Raw genomic sequence first — 21112 nt, forward strand, 5'->3', positions numbered from 1 at the left:
AGCCATTTATTAAATTAAAATGGTTTTTGAAAACTGATAATTGGAAAGTGAAGGAGATGGTAAATTTTTGAAATACAAATTAACTTTGTACTTTCTATAAATGTTCTGGATATCATGAAGCAAATTCTACATATTCTACAAATTCTACATATTGTACAAAGGAGTGCCAAACAAATCATTAACATCCACTTGAATAATTACTGACTAGTAAATTTTCTTACGTCCCAACAATTGTGTTTTATTCCATGAGAATGTTTTGCATTTTACAACCACTGAGAAATGAAACAGTGATTTTCCCCTTTATCTGCATTCTCTGTGGAGATTTTTTTTCATTTCTGACAAGGGAATATCTAAATAAATGCTTATTTATCCTGTCTTAAAAGGGTTATATTTGAAGTTTTGTCTGTATTTGGACAAGGGAATATAACTTGGTACTGTGACTATATGTGAGTGTGTGTGTGCGTGTGTATGCTGGTGTGTGCGTGTGTCTACACTGTGCAGATTGTAGAACAAGGCTTAGCACAATTATTGTTTCTGTTATATTTTATGTATTTTAGCCTTATTTGCTGTGTGGGAACATAGTTTTATCTTTTCTATTATTGCTGTCCTTAGTCTACCTTTTGTTGTGTCCACATTATACTGGCTGGTAAACCCCCCCCCCCCAGCTGATGGAGCCTAATACAGCTGCCCCTCCCCATCAAATCCAGTTGCACAAAAAAGAAAAACTCAACAAAAACATGCCTCAGCCTACAGTTTGTGAATCTGCTGTTGCCTTAAGCCGGCCCACAGACCATTTATCTTTTTTCACTGTCACCCTCTGTTGTGAGCCTATAGCAGTCTGTGGTATGGGGGTCGGGCATTTCTTTCAGAGCTCTTCCAGTACCTGGTTCAGGTATGGGAGAACTATACAGTTTAGGTGCAGGAGAGGTCTGGGGTAAGAGACGCCTTGCCAGAAATAATACTTTGTCCCCAGATATTTTGCCTTCCAGTACAGTTCATAGTAAGAAGAAACAAAAACAGAAACTTCATCACATGACAGACAATCAGGTTATTACCATGTATAGGGCTGATCTGGGTTCCTGAAAGTACCCAAATTCAGAATACTCATCCTGCAGATGGTTCTATGCTTTCTCCCAGACCACTGTTTCATGGTGATTTTACATGAAGGATGCTTATCATCAAGTGGCAATTGTTCCCAACTTCAAGCTGAACCAGCTCATGTCCTGTCTCTACCAGAAGACAAAGTACTGACTATTCGGAACATTTTCAGAGATTTTTCTTTTCAAGAAGCTGCCACCACAAGAGACTTTGTCAAAAATCTAGGCCTCCTGGTATCAATGATCCTAATGACTCCATGGGCCAAGAAAGATTCAATGGTACTTAAAAATGTTGGATCCATCAACTGTTTCCCTTGGAGTTCTAGGTACCAATGCCAGATTTTGTGAAATGAGAGTTACAGTGGTGGAAGTATCAGAAGCATCTTAATCCATACCTACCCTTCTTCTTCTGTACCTCAGTTCAACCAGTCCAGATGGACTTGTCAGATTTTACATTGGAATAGTGTACAGTGGAGTTCACGTGCAAGGCTAATGGAGTACTTTGGATGCTGCAAAGCACATTAACATAAAAAAAATGTTAGAAGGGATTCAGAGCTTAAAAGATCTTCACCACTTAGGGTCTCTTATTGTCCACAGGCAACACTACAGTCATATAGTACCTGAAAAAAACAGGATTACAAGCTCATACCCTCTTTGCCAGTTGGCAGTGATGACCTTGGAGTTAGTCTTAAGCATTCTCTGATGATTCAGGCCTCATACATCCCATCACAGTAAAACCTAGTGATAGACAGACTAAGCAGATCCTGAATGGACCTTCACTAGTGAAAACTCATGAAAGAGGTCTGCCTGGATTTGGCTGAGATGGGTAAAATACTGCAAATAGTTTTGTTCACCTTCTTTCAAAACCGATGGGAGTGTTCCTTATGAATTTCCATCCTTTCTACTAATACCCAATATACTTCTGAAGATTAAGAAAAAATTGCCAAAGATTATTGTGTTGAACCCCCTTTTGGCCCAGGCAAAGTTTATTCTCCCTTTTAATGGAATTGGCCAAGGGCAATTACCACAAGCTTCCTCACACTCTGGACATGCTCACACAGTGTCAGGAGTGACTGGTGCACCTCAGCTTAGAGACATTGCTACTGACAGCCTAGATGATTCTGTCTTGATACCTTTTAGTCACTTGTTCCAAGAGAGTGTGCAGCAAGTATTAAAGGAGTCAAGAAAGCTACAACTAAAAATCTTATGTTTACAAGTGAAAGAAGTTTTCTAGGTGGTGCCCAGTATGGTGTCTAACCCTCTGGTTTTGAAATACTTATGTGAGTTATTCAACAATGCATTATCTTTTGCATCCATTAAGGTGCATCTTGTGGCCATCTCAGCTTGTCTGCCAACTGATCCTCCTCTTTTGTTTCTTCTTGTGGTCAAACAGTTTATAAAAGAAGTGTTGCACTTGAGAATCCATCAAAAGCAAATTCCTCCTCTCCAGAATCTCAGTTTTGTTCTTGAAAAATTAGCCTTATCTCCTTTTGAACCTGCCTTTCTGCTGATTTGAGTTTCATCAGTTGAATAACTATTTTGCTTATTGTTCTGACATCTGCTAGGTGAGTCCTTGAGCTGCAAGATCTCACGGTGGGCCAACCTTATATATTTTTCCACACAGACAGGATTGTTTCATACACTAATCCTTCTTTCATGTTGAAAGTTGTTTATGAATTTGTCTTGAATCAAGCCATCATTCTCCCAGTATTTTTCTGGATCCTAAAACAAGGGAGAGAAGATTCTGAGTATTTTGGATGTGCACAGGCAGCTCAGACACTATTTTAACAGAACTAAGCCCTTTCAGAAAACTAAACGGCTGCTTATTTCCTATTCTGGGGCTAAGAAGAGTCAACCTTTATTTTAACATTTGTTTACCGTGAAAGTCTGACTTGGAACAAAGCCAATTTTCAGCAGAGGCCCAGGAAGAAACACTCCAGAAGCATGTCTTTGAAACGTGGGAGGAAACCTGAGTACTCAGAGAAAACCCACATGAATGCAGGGAGGACATGCAGACTCCACACAGAAGGCACTCCATGTGAGGATTGAACCGGAGAACCTCTTGCTGTGAGGTGACAACACTACTGTTGCACCATTATGCCGTAGAGCTGTTTCTAAGTAAATGATGGCTCATTGGTTGACATTTGCTATTGTTTTTTTGTTACTCTCACCATGGTAAACATATTCCAGGCAAGGTTAAGGCACGTTCTACCAGATCATTATCCTCTTCCATGGCATTTTGGAAAGGAGTTCACTCTAGAAGCACTCTACAGGCAGAAACCTGGTCCTCTGTTCATGCCTTGACAAAGCACTACTGATTGGATTCTTCCTCAAGTTCCAGATCAGGCTTTGTGAGGACCATTCTCCAGGGGCTCCCAGATTCTTATCCTTCCTTCTCCCAGGTTGGGTAAACTTTGGGAATCTACCCATACACTACTGAGGCAATGTGAATTTAGTACAGATGCACATGTCCTACCCTCCTGTAACAGTAGATGTTTGAATTTCACTACCTCAGTGGTAGCATCCACCCACCCTACCCCTAACCCCCTTTATTTTTTATTTATATATGTATATATATATATATATATATATATTTATATATATATATATATATATATATTATTTTTTAATGGTATCCAACCTTGTTGTGTTGTTGGCTGGCTTTGGTTATTTGCGATGTTGTTTTGTTTGTGAATTGGTTGGTTTCAGGCAATTCTTGCTTCTTCTTGTTTCAGCCTACTTATCACTAAAAGCCCCAATAACTGACTTTCTGTGCCAATGTTAGGCTTCCCCTGATGAGAGGGACTTAACCAATCCCTACACCAGAGGAAAGGATTCTGAGCTCTGGAAAGCTGCCTGCCGGTGTGTGTTTGTGCTGGCACAGAACCCCATATGCCACTAAGGTAGTATGAAATTAACATCTACTGTTACATCTAAGTAGGAATTACGTAACTGTACTTTCTCCATTATAGGTACCTGGGCTTCAATATAACAGCTTTACCACTTGTTGCGGAATAAAGTTGGTAATGCCCATAGTAAAGGAGTACATGTAGACAGCCCAGGAAATGGAACAATGAGTTTATAATAAAAAATGTTCAACTTAAGAGTATTTAACCTGGGTAGCAATGCTTGGGCTCTTCATGAAGAACAAACTTATGGTCAAATAGCAAAGGCCATATGAGATGATCAAAAGAATAAGTGTAGAAAGAAGATAGTGCAAATATATCACATGAATGTACTTGAAGCCATGGAAGGAAGTGGAGAATTCTGCAGACAGCCTGCAATTTGAACTTCATACAGGAGAGATAATGGTTCTCTATCTGAAGTACAGCTAGAGGAATCCTAGTCAAGAATACCAAAGCAAGGCATATAAGAGTTTCTCTTCAGAAATAGAGATATGTTTTCAGAAATGCCTGGGAGAATTTAACTAACAGGACATAACATACAGACAATGTTTGGAATGAAGTTTAGTCCAAAACATGGCGATAAACGAGTCAGATTGACTGGAGATCCCTGACAGTACTAGTTCCTAGATCTGATGGAAGTATCAGATTATGTAACTGAATAGCTTGTCAGAGATTGCTAGCTATTATATGTCCAGAACTGATGAAGTCATACAGAACATAGGAATGAACAGATACTTGACAAAACTGGATTTGATGAAGGGATACTGGCAGTGACTACTTACCCTCCTCTGCTAAAGAAAAACTGCCTTTGTAACCCTTGGATATCTTTTCCAATACACAATGTTATATTTGGTCTACATGAAGCCACTCTTGACATACTACTGTACACCTGGATGACCTGGCCATTCATTCAGTGGACTGGGGACTCATTAACAGTGCAGACTGCATTATTCATGAAAGCAGACTTAACTGTAAATGCTAAGAAAATGGAACTGGGCGTGGTGGAATTCACATATTTAGAGTATCTTACAGGAAGAGGGGTAGTAAGATCATCACCATCATCATCACCCCCCTTTCCCCATTTTTCCACGTGGGTCAGGGTGCTGTGTTGACTGCTAACGCCTTTACTGATTCAGTGCCACTCTACTGCCTTTATTGACCATCATGCTTGACTGCTGCAGATCTTGTTTCACACTCATCTCTTAGCTGGATGTCTTGATAACAGGTAGAAAATACAGAAGCTATAAAAATGGCTTTTACCTTCTACTAACAGCCAGCTGAAGGTTTTCCTGAGACTAGCTAAGTATATAAAGTTTATACCCAATTTTGTGACTTTTGCATGTCCTAACAAGAGGGAAGGCTCTAGGCAAAGTGCAGTAGTCACTTGAGGAAAACAGATTATTTAACAAACTAAAAAGGATACTATGTCCTCAATCTGGGCTCATGACTTGTGATTTCACTAGAGAATTTACTCTATATATCAATGAGGTAGTCTTGGAGGCAGTATTATCTCAAGACATTTTGAAATATGTATATGTATGCATGTATTTATCTGTATGTAATGTATCACACACAATCAGTAAACATAATTCTGATTCATTTTAGAGACTTTAGATTATCTTGCAAGCTACAAGAATACACGCTTATCTTAAAAGGAACATGTAATAGTAGTCTTTTTATATTGAACTGGTGTGTGTGTGTGTGTGTGTGTGTGTGTGTGTGTGTGTGTGTGTGTGTGTGTGTGTGTGTGTGTGTGTGTGTGTGTGTGTGTGATACAGAGATATGAATTATTGAGCCATTGTGATGTTAGTGACAATATGTCTAAATCTGGTAACAGTTCAAACCAGCAGATATGTTTTGTTATTACTTAGGGTGGTAACATAGACAAGGTCAAGTCAGTTTTTAATAGATTTTAACCTGCGTTGACAGATGATAGGTGTTTTAATACTGTGGTCCCTGAACACTGCTGCTTTTCATTTCGTAAGGGTAGATTATTTGGTAATCAATTAGCAACATATAAATACCCATTTTGGATAAGTGCTAGCTATATTTTGGGCAATAAACCTACTTGGTGCTTTCCATGAAGTAATTGTGTTTTTGTCTGTACATATGTAAGGCAAATTTATTTCATCTAAAACACCCATACAGGGCTTGATAGATATTAACAAGCTTGCTACAAGCAACACTGAATGGGTGATTTATTTATGTACATATATATGTGGTGCATTCTCTGTGGGGGAGACTTTGTGACCTTTTAAAAACAGACTCTCTTTACATCATAGTGACATCAGGTGTTCATGTGATAGGCGTGCTTTATTACGGCACAACATCCATCACCCTGGTGCTTTTTCCTCTTTTATAGGAAATGATAGGGTTGTGACATCATCCCCTAACAAATTTGATAAACAAAAAAATTTAGATAGGAAAGAGAAACAGTGGATATTAAATCATGAGGCAATGTGGATATTAAATCATGAGGCAATGTGGATATTAAATCATGAGGCAATGTGGATATTAAATCTTGAGGCAATGTGGATATTAAATCATGAGGCAATGTGGATATTACATCATGAGGCAATGTGGATATTAAATCATGAGGCAATGTGGATATTACATCATGAGGCAATGTGGATATTAAATCATGAGACAATGTGGATATTAAATCTTGAGGTGTTGGTCTAAATGAATCATATTAGATTAAGCATTTTCATCTATAAATCGTGTGATTATTTATTTTGTGTCTATGTACTGTATATATATATATATATATATATATATATATATATATATATATATATTTCATAAAATGTGTATTTTTATCACTTTATACATGTATTTTTCTTGTAATTTTGTTGATTGAACACTAGATGTCAATATATACTTTCTGATAGTACTGAATGTTTCATGGCGAATATTGATTTGTTTATATATCTATCTTGTTTTTCAAAATTTATTTATCTGAAATTAATTGCTGGTATTGCAGGTAATGGGCTGACATTATATAAGGCTTTCTGACTATATGGCCAATATTTTTACTGCCTTTTGGGATTTAAATTCTGACATATTTAATCGATTTGTATGCACTGAAAAAAGCTCTGTGAATCAGTGAGAAACCTGGTTTGCTTTGTTTAGTGGTGGTTCTACATTAAACGTCAATCTGTGACTTTAATTTGGTGTTGTGTTTCTTCTTGATTCTACTTTCTGTCTTCCCTACATGAGCACCTGTGTTTTTGGCAGTCACGTGTACTGCGTGTTATTTTTGACTTACACACACATGCACATATATAAAGCACTGTACTAGTTGTATGTGTGCTTATGTTTGCATGCATAAACTATACAACTACTTGAAGTTAAGATGTAAACACCTGTAGAGCTGTTGATGTTTGAATGCTTAATTAAGCATGCCAGTGAGCATTACTGTTAATGTACTTCAGATATGTTCATGTTCACATGTTTGTACTACTCCCTGAAAGGAAATAAAAAACAAAAAAACTTTAGCCAGCTTTGTATGCACCAACAAGCTGTTCCTAGTGTGTTTCTTTTTCTTTAAGTCTGGTACTTACATTTCTGCTGGAGCATATTCTGGAGCTCTCATTCGTGTTCCTTCCTTCAGCCTCTGACAAAACTCTTCATTAATCTGCACTCCTGGATAGGGAGAGGCACCTGCAGTACAAACACCAATAAATAAAGAAAAATTCAGTTGGCAATTCCATATTATTCCAAGGAAATTTTTGTGTTTTTTGTGCTAGTATTTCACTTCACAGATGTGTGCATGTACAAACACTCATACAAACACAAACTTACCATTATGTATATATGCCTGCAAACATGCATAGCAAGCATATTCTGTTGCATGGGGTGTGGGGTATAATCCCCTCCTTATGTAAAACAATCAGAAATTCAGTTCAGTCAGCTGTATGCTTTGGGAATCTGTCTTTGGCAGCCTCTGTTATATCTCTTGTTGGTAATGCAATATACTTAGGTATTAATAGAGTGGTTGCTTTTAGCTCAGAATTTATCTCAGATTTCTGAAAAAAAGTACTTGTCTTGCAGCCTACTTTATTTTGCACTTACAATGTTAAAATGATGTGTCAGCTTTATGCTTAAGCTGGCAGTTCATTTCATGCTGCCAAAGGACTACAATAAGGGAACTCTTTTTGTGGGTATAAAGCTTATTGAAACTAAATTAATTCTAGGTGCACTGTAGTTTGTAGACACAGCAATGAAAACTCACACTGATTGGTCTGCTTAGGTATTATGTCTCCAGCAATCAGAATATGGAACTTCTGTCAGTGAAATCCCACAATTCGAGACATAATTTCATGAACCAGATGCAGAAGAGTACATGTCCTCTGAAAAGTCCTTTTACTCATACAGTTTGGATCTTGATCCTTGCTATTGCTTGTAAAGACCTACATGTGAATGCCTAAATATTATGTGTCCATGCAGAAGTCAGATTATCTGCCAGGGCCCACTTTAGTACTGCTTGTACAATTTCAGAAAGTACATGACCTTGACATTTGCCATAGTGACTGTAAATTCATCCAAACTACTCAACTACAAAAGAGGAAAAGTCATTGTCCCACTTCGTTAATATCTGAGAGCTATTTGCTTAACAGAAAGCATTGCATCACCATAGGGACAAGTGCTCTGAGAATATGTTTTGGTATGAACTTCTTTGAGATAAGTCCAGTGGCCCCCTTGTCTTCAACTCTAACAAATGTGACCTAGATTGTCCCAACCTAAGGAGGGTCTCCAGAATTCAAACGGAGTGTGGGTAGTTCATATAATCTGCATATATTACTAAGGAGGTTACTGAAAGAGAGGTCTATCTCACTTTGGAAGATCATCTGGGAGCCCTCCCTAATATCTCTATGTTGCATGGACTTGGGACAGTAAAGCAGGTCATTCCCTCTGTACTTATTACATAGGAAGGCATTGCAAGAGAGGTCTGCATTATTTTGGAGGACTGCCAGGGGACCATTCCTAATAACTTTGTGTAAGCACTACATCTGTCTGTCATCCTTTATTTAACAGCTTCTTCCATCTTTCCCATTTTAAACCACCTGGCTCACTGTCATCTCTGAATACCTGTATGTTATATGATACTTTCATTGCTACCTGCATTTCTTCCACTTCATGCAGCATACACAAGCTTGATTACCACAGCCTAGTTTACCGTGACACCATTTGTGCTGTCTTGGTCCTAGTACTGACTAGGAAAAATTTGGGGCATTTGTTTAGTGGCATGGGGTTTCAGAAAATAATCTTCAGTATTCATCACTCTGCAATTATCACTGATAAAAGGGTTTAGTCCTCCCATGCTTCACAGAAATACCGCCCTACACAATGCCACTGGTCCTACAATGTCCTGAACTGAAGATGGTCTCCATAGATTACCGAGAACACAGGTGAAATTGGGAATGTAAATCTATAGTTTAATGCACTAAATAAATTATATTTATATTATAACATCAATCCAATGAAGACTTGTTCGTTAACCTAAATCTATATACTGCCTTAGTTTATCATGCATGTTTCAACTGGATATTATGTAATTAAAATGAATATTGACTGATCCATGTTCTGTTATAATTTAATGTGGTAGCTGACTAATAACTAATTAACTTACCAGTTTTTTTCTAAACTAGATAACTCTGTGATTTAGCAGTATACAGCTGCTGGAAATAAGTTTTTTCTTAACATAAATGTATACAAGTATGTCAGGCATGGACAATAATGCATGTATAGCCTACCAATATACTGAGACAGTCATCCACATAAAAACTGTTCATGCTTTTCTTAAAAATAGCTAAATGAGTGCTTGCTTTAATGTAATTTATAATCTATTGCAGGTATTAGTTACTCTTTCTCAGAAACAGTTAGTCCATCTCTCATTCCTATATAATCTCTTATACAGGTTGCTCGAAACTTCTCTAGTACTCTTTGATAAGCTCAAGTATTTGCAAAGGTAATTGTAAATTTTATATACACCTGAACAAAATTTCCTCTTAAATATCAATACGAGATACTGCACAAGTTTAGATATTTTAATATTTCACAACTTAAAGTTTCACATCCATGATGACCTTGGTATATTTCCATTGCACTCTTTCCAGTTTAGTCATGCTGGTTTTCTCTTATAAGTTTTCTATAATATAATTCCATACTCTAGTTTGGATCTAATGTGACTTACAATGATTTCTCCATTTTTCTGATTTCCTAGACTTTATGAATGTTTTTATACATCCTATACTTTTATAACTACCATTAACCAGTTGATTAATATGACCAAAAAAACCCTCAAAGTTGGACTTATCAATATACCCACAATTTCAACCTTTGTGTGCTGTATGAAATATTCCCCCTTTAGGCTATGCCTGTCAAATCTTACATAATTAGTTGTTGAAGTATTTAGTAACATATTATTCTCCTGTGCCTAGCTGCTCCATTTTGTTGAGTTCTTTTGCATAGACAGATAATAGAGGTAATCAAGTTTCCCATTTTCAGGTCATCTGATACAGACTGCAGAACACCTCAGATGAAAAAATAAATCAGAATGTACAACCTAAACAAGTATGGGCCCAGAACATACCCGTGCAGAACACCTCGACTGTATCATAGAATTTCACCTGTCCAGTATCTGTATGATAATTGCCACATCCTCATGATTACGTTAATACCCAGTTCTAATTTGTTAGTCAATACTTTATGTATGAAAATATCAAAGTCTGAAGACAGGCCTAAATAAATTACACCACAATACATGGAATAATATTATGGAAATCTTATAAGAAAGCAAGCTTGACTAAATTGGAATGACTACATAAATAAAATCGAAATACACTTTTTCATTTTTAGGTGTTATTATATTATTATAGAGCATCGCATTGCAGGTATTTGTAGACCTATTTTCAACATATGCTTGGTGACATATGGTTTTAAATCCCAACCTTTCCATTTCTGACAATAATTTATCCAAAATAATCATCTCTGTTATTCTCCAAACAGGAAAGTAGACTTATAGGTCTATGTGACTGACTTTGCCCCACTCCCTTTCCCTTAAGGAAGCATTTAATGTGCATTTTCCAGTCTTAATGCCTCTTTCCAAGCTTACATGACCTACTCTATAAGAGATTAATGATACTGTAAGCTCATACTGAAGTGTCTTCAGGTCATTGCTACTAATTATATCTTTTCCCTGTGCCTTACTAGGGCAGTAAAGCTGAAGTGCTAGTGCTTTTTATTGGAATAAATTACATTGGATATCTGGTCTGGTGTTTTTTTGGACCAGTGCATTTGTGACTGTTTTCTAGTGTTGTGGCTGTTAGCAGTTATTCCAGTCTGTCTCTGGTAAATTGAAGTCACCAGCTATTATTGTCTTTTCTCCATGTGCTTTAAGCAAGAAATGCAAGAATTTCTCTTGGTCACTGGCGCTTGACTTGGGTGACCTGTGCATTCTTAACAACTATAATCTGTTTCAGCATTGTCTTTATTTTCGCCACAGGATATTATGACACTTCAGACAGAGTCTAGGCCAGTAATCATCAACCAAGCAGGAAATAACTAGAAATATTTATATGCACACCACACCCACATATGAACACAAAACATGACACTGGGACTATTTAATGCTTTACCAGAATCTAGTATCTGTTTGAATATACAGTGTTCTTGTGATTTATGTCTTCATATATGTATTAAGACTTGAGCTCTGTACTTAGGTTAGTCTAATTATAACCATGATCACAGCCTAATGTATGATCTTTCATCCCTGTCTGGCGTAGAGCTTGGCAGTTGGATTTGAAGATTAAGGCACTGTTAACAAGCTGTTTCCTGTGGTCCAGTGGTGCAGGGTTTGATTCCCTCAGCCTACATTGCCTAACTGTGTGACTCTGAGCAAGTCACTTAACCAGACACTGCTCATGGACTGAGTCTGAAAAAGGCCCATGCAGATCAGTGATCTACACTGGAAAACAAATACAAATAAAATAAATCAATCCATACAAATGAGTAAACAATGTCTACATTCTGTTGAGATGAGTAATGTCGAAAGAATAAATAAATCTGCCTGGATCTCCTAGTACAACTGCTGAATCTGCACAAAGACATTAGTATGGACTCTCTGTAGCCAGATGTGCACAGCTGCATTAAATTAGTTATAAACCCACCACTGCCACCAGTGTTTCATTTTCCATGCCAATTTTTTAGGCAGTTTAATTATATCCTATTAGGCTGTTATAGTTTTGCATTCAAAGAGCAGAACTTAGAAAAGTATAATTTCAGCTGTTTACATATATACATACATACAAATGTTTTAAGCACTGTCATTAATGTCCTTCTAGCCTACCAATATACTGAAACACTTGCTCCCAGGTTGGGAAGTTAGCATAATGGTTAAGGTGTTTACCTTACAAACACAAGGTGCAGGGTTTAATTCTCAAATGGGATGACTGGCTAGGCTTAAAATGGCCCACAAGGCCAGTTAGCCTAGTACTAACCTATGATCCATAACAAGTATCCAGGCTGTTCTTAAAAATATCTAAACTAATACTTGCTGTAATGTAATCTGGTAGTCTGTTCCATGCATCAGCTGCTCACTCAGATAACTAATTACTACACTTCTCATTCCTATAGAATCTTCTACATAGTTTGTCGGATGATTCTCTAGTACTTTTTGAGAACTCCAAACATTTCCAGAGACAGTTGTCTCTAAATGCCCTATATATCTGAATAAGGTCTCTTAGATATCTATAAGAGACACTGTACAAGTTCAGATATTTTAGTCTTTCATAATAACTTGAATTTGCACATCCATGGATTCCCTTGGTATATTTCCACTGTACTCTTTCCAGTTTACTCATGCTTGTTTTCTATATGGTTTCTATACTGTTATTCCATACTCAAGTTTGGGTGTAATGTAACTAACAAACAATGACTTCATCATTTCTGATTTTCTAGACTTTATAAATCTTTTATACAACCTATACTTCTGTAACTATCATTAACCAATTGCTAGATATGATTAGAAAAACTCAAAGCTGGATCTACCCATATACCAAAGTCCTTAAATGAATCTACAGTTTCAATCAGTGTGTGTTGTATTAAATATTCACATTTTAGTTTATGCCTTCAAATTTCATATCCCGAGTTTTTTATGAATTTATCAGCATATTATTCTTCTCTGCCCAAATGGTCAATTTAGTCAAGTTCATTTGCAGACATGCCTTATCTGAAAGACATGTAATCAGTTTACCCAATTTCAGGTCATCTGGATATAGGCTGTAGAACACCTCACATGAAAACTTTAGTTCTAAAAGATACAGTCTAAACAAGTAAGGGCCTAGGATAGAACCCTGTGGGATACACTGACTGTAACCAAGAATTTCACCTGTCCAATTGCCATATGATACTTGCCATATCCTATTTGTAACCCATAGAGCTATCAATCTTATCAAGAGTACATCGATACCTAGTTGTTCTAATTTATTGTCAATGTTTTGTGTATGACCGTGTCAAATGCTGAAGTTAAATCTATATAAATTATATCACAGCACAATTTTTCATTAATAGCTCTTATTTTATTGTTATAGAAAATCAAGTTACAGGTAATAATAGATCTAGTTTCAACATATTCATGCTGATATATGGTTCAAGTCCCAGCCTATCCAGTTCTGTTAATAACTTATCCAATATTACCTTCTCCATTATCACAACATGAAAGTAGACTTTAAGGGTTTATATGTCTCTGGGGTTGTCCTAGTTCTCCTTTCCCGTGAAGACAGGTTTAATAAGTGTGCAAGTTTCCATTCTTGAGGAATCTCCCCATATTTATATGACCTAGTAAATAAGATATAATCATACTGTAAGTTCTTGCTGAAGTGTTTTCAGGTCATTATTACTAATTCCATCTCCTCCCTGTGCTTTGTTTGAATCCAGTTTGAGCAGTTCTTTTTCAATATAATCTAATTTGATTCCAGTATCTGAGATTACCTGGATGTCACTAGGACAACTTATCACCCCCTTTGTGGAGCCAAACTGTTTTGCATAAGATTTTGTAAATATATCTATACTCTGTTGTGTCTGAGAATACATTTTAGAATCTACACACAGTTTATCAATTTGTATGTCTTTACTCCTTTCACATCTTATCTGTAAAAAAGTTTCTTATTATGCTCAATATCTTTATATAAATGTATTTATTTATTGATTGCATTTGTTTATCGGGAAAATCCACTGGGCCAGGAATAAGCCCATTTTCAGTGGAGGCCCGGGGAGAAAAGCTCCACATGTAATTGCATAAAAAATAGCATATAATACAGAATATATCAAGCAGAGGTAGTACATTATATAAGTAAATAACAGCATCCAATAATATGGTAAGAATTACATACAGTAGTATGGCAATAACATTATATTACTTATTAATATCAGTAAAGAATTGTTAAACTCATGGTAGAAGTATAGAAATAGAAGGTTTAGATGGTAGGTAAGATTGTTAGCTGAGAGAGGAGATTGCATTAAAGGAAAAAAAGAAGGAGGCAGAAGGCTTAGAGTAGGGATGGCACTGGCTAAGTGTCAGCAGAAGGAGTTGATGTGATAGAGGGGAGTAGTAAAAAGCCTAGGTGTAGAGATAGGATGAGTAGGATTTAGGGAGGGGTCAGGTAATGGGATTGTGATTAGGGGTGCAGGTGCAATCCAATGTGATGAGTAGGTGACGTTTAAGGGATTTTTTAAAAGCAGTGGAGCTACTGATAGTTCTTATTGAAGGAGGGAGATTATTCCAAAGCTTGGAGACAGTAAAAGAATACCGCATTTGACCGGCTGAGAGCTTAGGTTTATCAGTGTTTAATAGCATTTTGTTTTCTGACCTTAGGTATCGATTAGGATGGTAGATGGTCAAGATGTCAGTGAGGGCTGGGCAGGTTGCTGGGAAGTAAATAAGTTTATGGGCAGTAGTTAGTTGTAGATATGGGAGGTAATGGGGGAATTCCAGCCAATTAAGATATTGTAGTGTGGAACAGTGGTGAGAGGAGAATTAAGCATTTGTAGCACATTTGGCAACTTTGTTGTAGCATGAATTGAGTTTAGTTTTCAGAGAGGACTGAATATTGGTCAGGATGGGGGCGCCATATAGGAGAGTAGGAAGCAGGAATGAGGAGGCAAGAGCTTTTTTGCAGAGAAGCTGAGAAAGTAGTTGTGCCTATAGAGGGCACCTAGCTTTTGATGTTTTTTTATGTTGTTATGGATATGAAGGTCAAAAGTTAAATTATTGTCAATAATGACACCGAGCAGTTTAGTACTGGGAACAACTTTAATAACAGTATTGCTTTGGGAATGAACTGAAAATTCAGACTTGTCAACTGGGCTAGATTTGTTTGTGGTAAATATTAAGAGTTTAGTTTTATTGGGGTTAAGGGCAAGATGTTTCTGTGACATCCAGGATTCAGTTGAGGTGAATGCCTTTTGGGTAAGCTGCTGTAGTGTAGAGGCAGATTTAGAAGAGCAGATAATGGTAGAATCATCCGCATATTGGATTACATTACTGTGGGTAAGAGTTGTATGAAAGTCATTGATGAATATACTAAATAAAAGGGGACCCAGTATGGAACCTGGGGTACTCCTGTATTAGTGTTGTTGAAAGAAGAGGAGCAGCGCTGCCATATGGTAGCTTGTTGCCTATTACTGAGATAGTTGGAAAACCACTGAAGGGCTGAGGGAGAGGTGCCAAGGTTTGAGAGTTTAGTAAGCAGAAGGGAGTGCCAGACTGTGTTGAATAGGAACAAACCAAATACATGCAAGGTAGAACAAGTGCACAGATCAAACCATGAGCATCAGAGTACAACAAAAATGAACCAGCACAAGGGAGAAGAGTGCCTAAATCTAATTTATTGTGGCAATATCTGAAAACTTCATACTGCAAACCGGTTTCAGCTGTGAGACAAGCCTTCCTCAGTGCAACAAAAATAGTATGGATAGCACATCCTGGTATATCCTTATATATCCAGAAATATTAAAGGCATATACACCCTAAAAAACAAATATGTACAAATTGTGAATAAAAATATATAGACAATGAACATGAAAAATAAATCCTATGACATTAACAAAAAATCAAAAAATCAGCAAAATCAGAAGCTGGCTCTAAATGACTAATTTGTTTCATTTAAACCAGGTTTGAATAAAGCTCCTAACCTGGTAATCCATGTCATGCCAGCCTGCTTTAAGATTTCTGTGCATCTCAATTTTATCAATGATGGTGAATTTGAATTGTGCGGTTTTGTGAATCATAGTATGTTTGTATAAAGCATTAGAAATCTTATGATTTCTGATAGCGCTGAGGTGTTCACTTATCCGATGTCTGAATGGTCTGGAAGTTTGGCCTATGTAGAAAGAGAAACATGTACATGTGGCCAAATAGATCACCCAGTCAGTACTGCAGTTACCAAAAATTTTTATCTGGTATACCTTGGAGGTATTACAACTAGTAAATTCTTTAGTCTTAAAGATGTATCTGCATGCACTGCAATGACCACAAGGAACACAACCTCAAGCTGGTTGGTATGTTTACATCTTCAGAAGATACTTTAGATCTGGCGATCCGAGACCTATTTTGATAAATATTGTGTGTTATCGCCACCTGGTACATATATTTTCTATTGTCATTTAGTTTTGAATATATTGCAGCTATTTGTGGCACCATGGACCTGAAAGGTATCTTACAAGGGTTATCTGCAGATAAGGATAATTTGGATGTTTTTGGTTTAAACCCATCTGGTCCTGGTGATCCTAATACCAACAAGGGGGATGTTTTGTTGTAAACTGTGTTGAATGCCATTGATAGATCAAGGAAGAGTGCAGAGACTATGGATCCATCATCCCTAGCTCTATTAACTGTGTCCAGGAAGGAAATGACAGCAGTGTTAGTGCTATGTCCTGGCCTAAAGCCATGATGAGTGGGGGAAAGGAGGTGGTTTGTAGTCATGTGGCTAAGGAGCTGAGTGTGAATGCACTTCTCTAGTATTTTTGAGATGGGAGAAAGAATGGCAATGGGCCGGAAGTTAGGAATGTCAGAGTTATTGCCACCTTTGTGAAGTGGGAGAACATATGCCTTTTTTCCAGATATCAGGTACACAGGATTCTTGAATGGACCTGTTAAGGAGAATGCTGATCAGGTATGCAATAGAGGAGGCTGTTAGTTGTAAGAATTCTGCAGGTAGATCATCTGGGACATAGGTGCATAGTTTTAGTTTGTGAAGGAGCTTTTGTATGGTAGAAGTAGGTATGGGGGACAGTGAGAATGTGGGTAATGTAGCTATGATATGTAGTGTAGTGGGTTTTGGTTGGTTAGTGTTGATGGGTGAGAAGCTAGTAGTAAGCTTAGCAATAGTGTCGATGAAATAAGAATTAAAGAGATAGGCTAACTCATTGGGTGTTTTTTTCTGGATCAGGGCATGGATTATGGATGGTCCCAGGATAGAGTAAGGTGTTGATTGCTCCCCAAAATTTCTTGGGATTATGATTATGCTGGTTTGGAGGCTTTGGAAGTAATCTTTTCTGTTTTTGAGAACTAATCGTTTGGCCTGATTGTGAAGTTGTTTGTATTGGATGAGGGTAGCAGGAGTTTTGTTTTTTAGCCAGGCTTTCCGGGCTTTATCCCTAGAGGACAGAATTTGCTTTGTCGACTTAGTGAGCCAGTTGGCATGTTTTGTCTTGACTCTTTTTAGCTGGAGAGGGGCAAGATTATTTAGGATAGTCAGAAATGTAGTACTGAAAAATTCCAAAGCTTCATTAAGAGGAAGAGATTTTAATGGATTCCAGTTAGTATTTTGCAAAGTATCATTAAGAGTATGTGGGGAGAATTGGGACAAGTTCCGGTTGTATCTATATTGGTGTATGTTAGGTAGAGTATTATGAATGCTGGAAATTTTCTTCATATTTCTCACACTATGCTTAGTTTGTTTGTCCAGCTTCTTTATTTCAGTTTTCAAAGCTGTAGTTCAACCACTCTTCCATTTCTTATATTGTTTGTCTCTCACCTTAATCAGGTATCTTCTTCTTATGGAAATATATCCCCCTGACGTTGTATGCCTAGATCCTGATTTGTTGTCCCCAAACAATTTCTCTTTCAAAATTTTCCTCATTTTATTCCCAGTTTTTCCACTGAACACCTCACTCCAGTTAGTTTTACATAGACTGTTTTGCTTCCACATAATCTGTAATTAATCTTCTGTGCATTGGTTTAGATTTCAGTTTGACAGAATTATCTAGCAACAATTAATATATATAACCCCATAATCACTGCACATCAACAGTGGTAAAACTTGACTTGAAGTAACAGTAATTTCTTTAGGAACACAAACAATGTTGAGTATGTTCCTTTCCCTGGTAGGCTTTTTTTACAGACTGAAGCAATTGCTGTTCCTGAACACACTTTGTGAATAATTTCCTTACTTATTTTTTAATTTATTTTTATTTATTTATTTTACATTTGTTGACCGGGATAGTCCGACTGGATACATGTCCATTTTCAGCGGAAGCCCGGGGAGAAAGGGTACAAGGTACAAACAGAAAGAAATGACATGGTTCATGTTAAACACTGTTTACAGACTCTTTATTTAAGCAAGTTATACAATATCCAAAGTTTAAGAATTCACAAGGTAAAAGACCTAGAATTTGTGACACATCTGAATTGCAATAAAAGTATTAGACTCCATCATAAGGAGAGAACTAGTCAGGCTTGCTACAAGGACATAGCCGGTTTAGTTACAAATACTGTTTGAGTCTTTTCTTAAATTGACTCAGAGTGGATTCTAGGGTGATGTCAGTGGGGAGAGAGTTCCAAGTTCTACCTACAGAGTTGGCAAAGAAAGAGACACCAGCTGAATTATTAGTTTTGACAGTTTGAACTAACAATCTATTGGAAGAACGAAGAGGTCTGAGATTGTTGTAGGGGTTAATAATGTTTTTAAGTGCAGGTGTGTTGTCTCTTTGTTTAAGTACTTTATGTGCCTCTATAAGTTGGTTGTACTGAATAACATAAATGAACCTTTGCATCCTCATCCCCAAAAGAAAATGTAACTGCACATAATGCAGAGTGCTAAAATGTTTGAACCTCCTGAAAGAGACTATTATATTGTACTGTAAGCATATGTACTATGTAGCAGATATATCATATTGACAACACACCCCTTAGACTTCTCACAGTAGTCAGGGATCTGGGGACATACATAGAAAGTAATCTACCTTTGATCATCATGTATCTACAGTAGTGAAGAAATTGTTCTATGTTGCACAACTTATAAACAAAGGTATGGCATCTAAGTCCAAGGAAGTCATTGTTCCACTGTATTTGGCATTCATCAGACCTATCACTGAGTACAATGCCCCCTCTGATATGTATGTAACCAGGCATATCCAACAACTGGAATGTCCACAGAGGTTCCTCACTAAAAGAATACAGGGTGTAAGTAGGTCTGGAAAATTACTAATGAAGGCTGTATCTAGACAGCTGAACCTGTAACATTTAACAAGCTTGTATGATGTAAATGCAATCTGTCCTTCATGTTGTAGGTTCAGTTTAACACTTTTTATTCACCAGCATTTAACCAATGATAAAATCCACTTTTGATACTGATTAAAACGAGTGAGAAGGTCACTGAAAAACCAATCAGTAAAATCAAAATGAAAACTCCAGCAAAGTTAGAACTCCCACTGAGTGACCTCCCAAACCTCCTGTATCAGAGGCACATGGGATATATACAAATGATCCTTATGAACATCAGGTGTTTCAGCTAATTGGCGATTCTGAATGCCTATGACTTGTTTTGTCATTTTAATGGACAATTTCAGTCCAATAAATCCAAACCCCACTAGCTGTGGATATGCATATTTCGGCCTTGTTATGACCTCATCAGCACAGCACAGGGCTGTTATACCCAGCTGATGTCCATTATCATTAGGGTCACTTCAAAAATATCCCAAACAACAAACTAAAACAATGAGTGAGAAGGTCACTGAAAAAACAATCAGTAAAAACAAAATGAAAACTCCAACAAAGCCAGAACTTCCACTGAGTTACCTCCCAAACCTCCTGTATACAGTCACCCTAATGATAATGGACATCAGCTGGGTATAACAGACCTGTGTTTCTAATGCTTAGTCAAACACTCTGCTTGTGCTGTGCTGATGAGGTCATATCAAGGCCGAAATATGCATATCCACAGCTAGGGGGGGTTGGTTTTATTGGCCTGAAATTGTCCATTAAAACGACGAAACAAGTCATGGGCATTCAGAATCACTAATTAGCTGAAACACCTGATGTTCATAAGGATCATTTGCATATATTCCATGTGTCTCTGATACAGGAGGTATGAGTGTGAAATAGTAAGGACATTGTTATCCACTGCTCTGACTTTTGCAAGAAGAGTATCTGAGTTATAAGCTTTTATGGTGGAAGGTGCCCTTAAGCTGTAGAAGCTGGCCAGTCATCCTGTCCTTGGCAGGATATGCCTCATATAGCTTAGGCGTCTGCAACAATGACCTATCTGAAAATTTACTGTTATGGTAAGTTTAGTTACACAGCTGTACTTTTTAGTGGTGCTATTTATAGCTTATTTTTCTTTCCACAGAGAGTTGCACTGACTGGTACAGGGAAACAGAGGATAATCCCTTGTGTAACCTGCAAGAGAGGTTTACATTACTTTGGAAGGACAGCTGGAACCCTGCCCTGATACCTCTGTATAATTACCTTTCAACTATCCTGTGTCAAACCACTTGGATCACTGTCTTCTCTGGACATCTGTAGGTTTCAGAACACTTTGCTTGCTACTTGCCATTTCTTATAAACCATAAATTCACTCAATCTTTGTTGCAAAAAACAAATGTAGCTTTACTGACTACAAATACAACCAATCTAAGTTCTTATGGGACTTCATTAGAGATGCAGCAAAGATCCAGTGAACTTATGGTCAACCTAGTTACATTTGTACTTTGCATCATGTAATTTGTGGCTTATAAGCCGTACGTCTGATCTGACATACTTGGTTTCAATTAATGAGATGCATAAAATGTTGACGTCTCCATGTCTCTGCCTCTGCAGTAAATAAT

At 37.3% G+C, this 21112-nt stretch overlaps 1 protein-coding gene across 3 annotated transcripts in view; it reads right to left on the minus strand.

Moving 5' to 3' along the window:
• Positions 1-21112, minus strand: part of FLT4 (fms related receptor tyrosine kinase 4) — a 1292248-nt gene that overhangs the window by 125247 nt on the left and 1145889 nt on the right. For all 3 annotated transcript variants that reach the window (XM_044069598.1, XM_044069597.1, XM_044069599.1), the window contains exon 25: positions 7567-7666. In XM_044069598.1, the coding sequence (XP_043925533.1) occupies positions 7567-7666 (100 nt within the window). The remainder of the gene's footprint in view (positions 1-7566; positions 7667-21112) is intronic.

This window comes from Protopterus annectens, chromosome 4.part0 (assembly GCF_019279795.1).
Source record: "Protopterus annectens isolate FY-2018-M chromosome 4.part0, PAN1.0, whole genome shotgun sequence".
Classification (NCBI taxonomy): Eukaryota; Metazoa; Chordata; order Ceratodontiformes; family Protopteridae; genus Protopterus; species Protopterus annectens.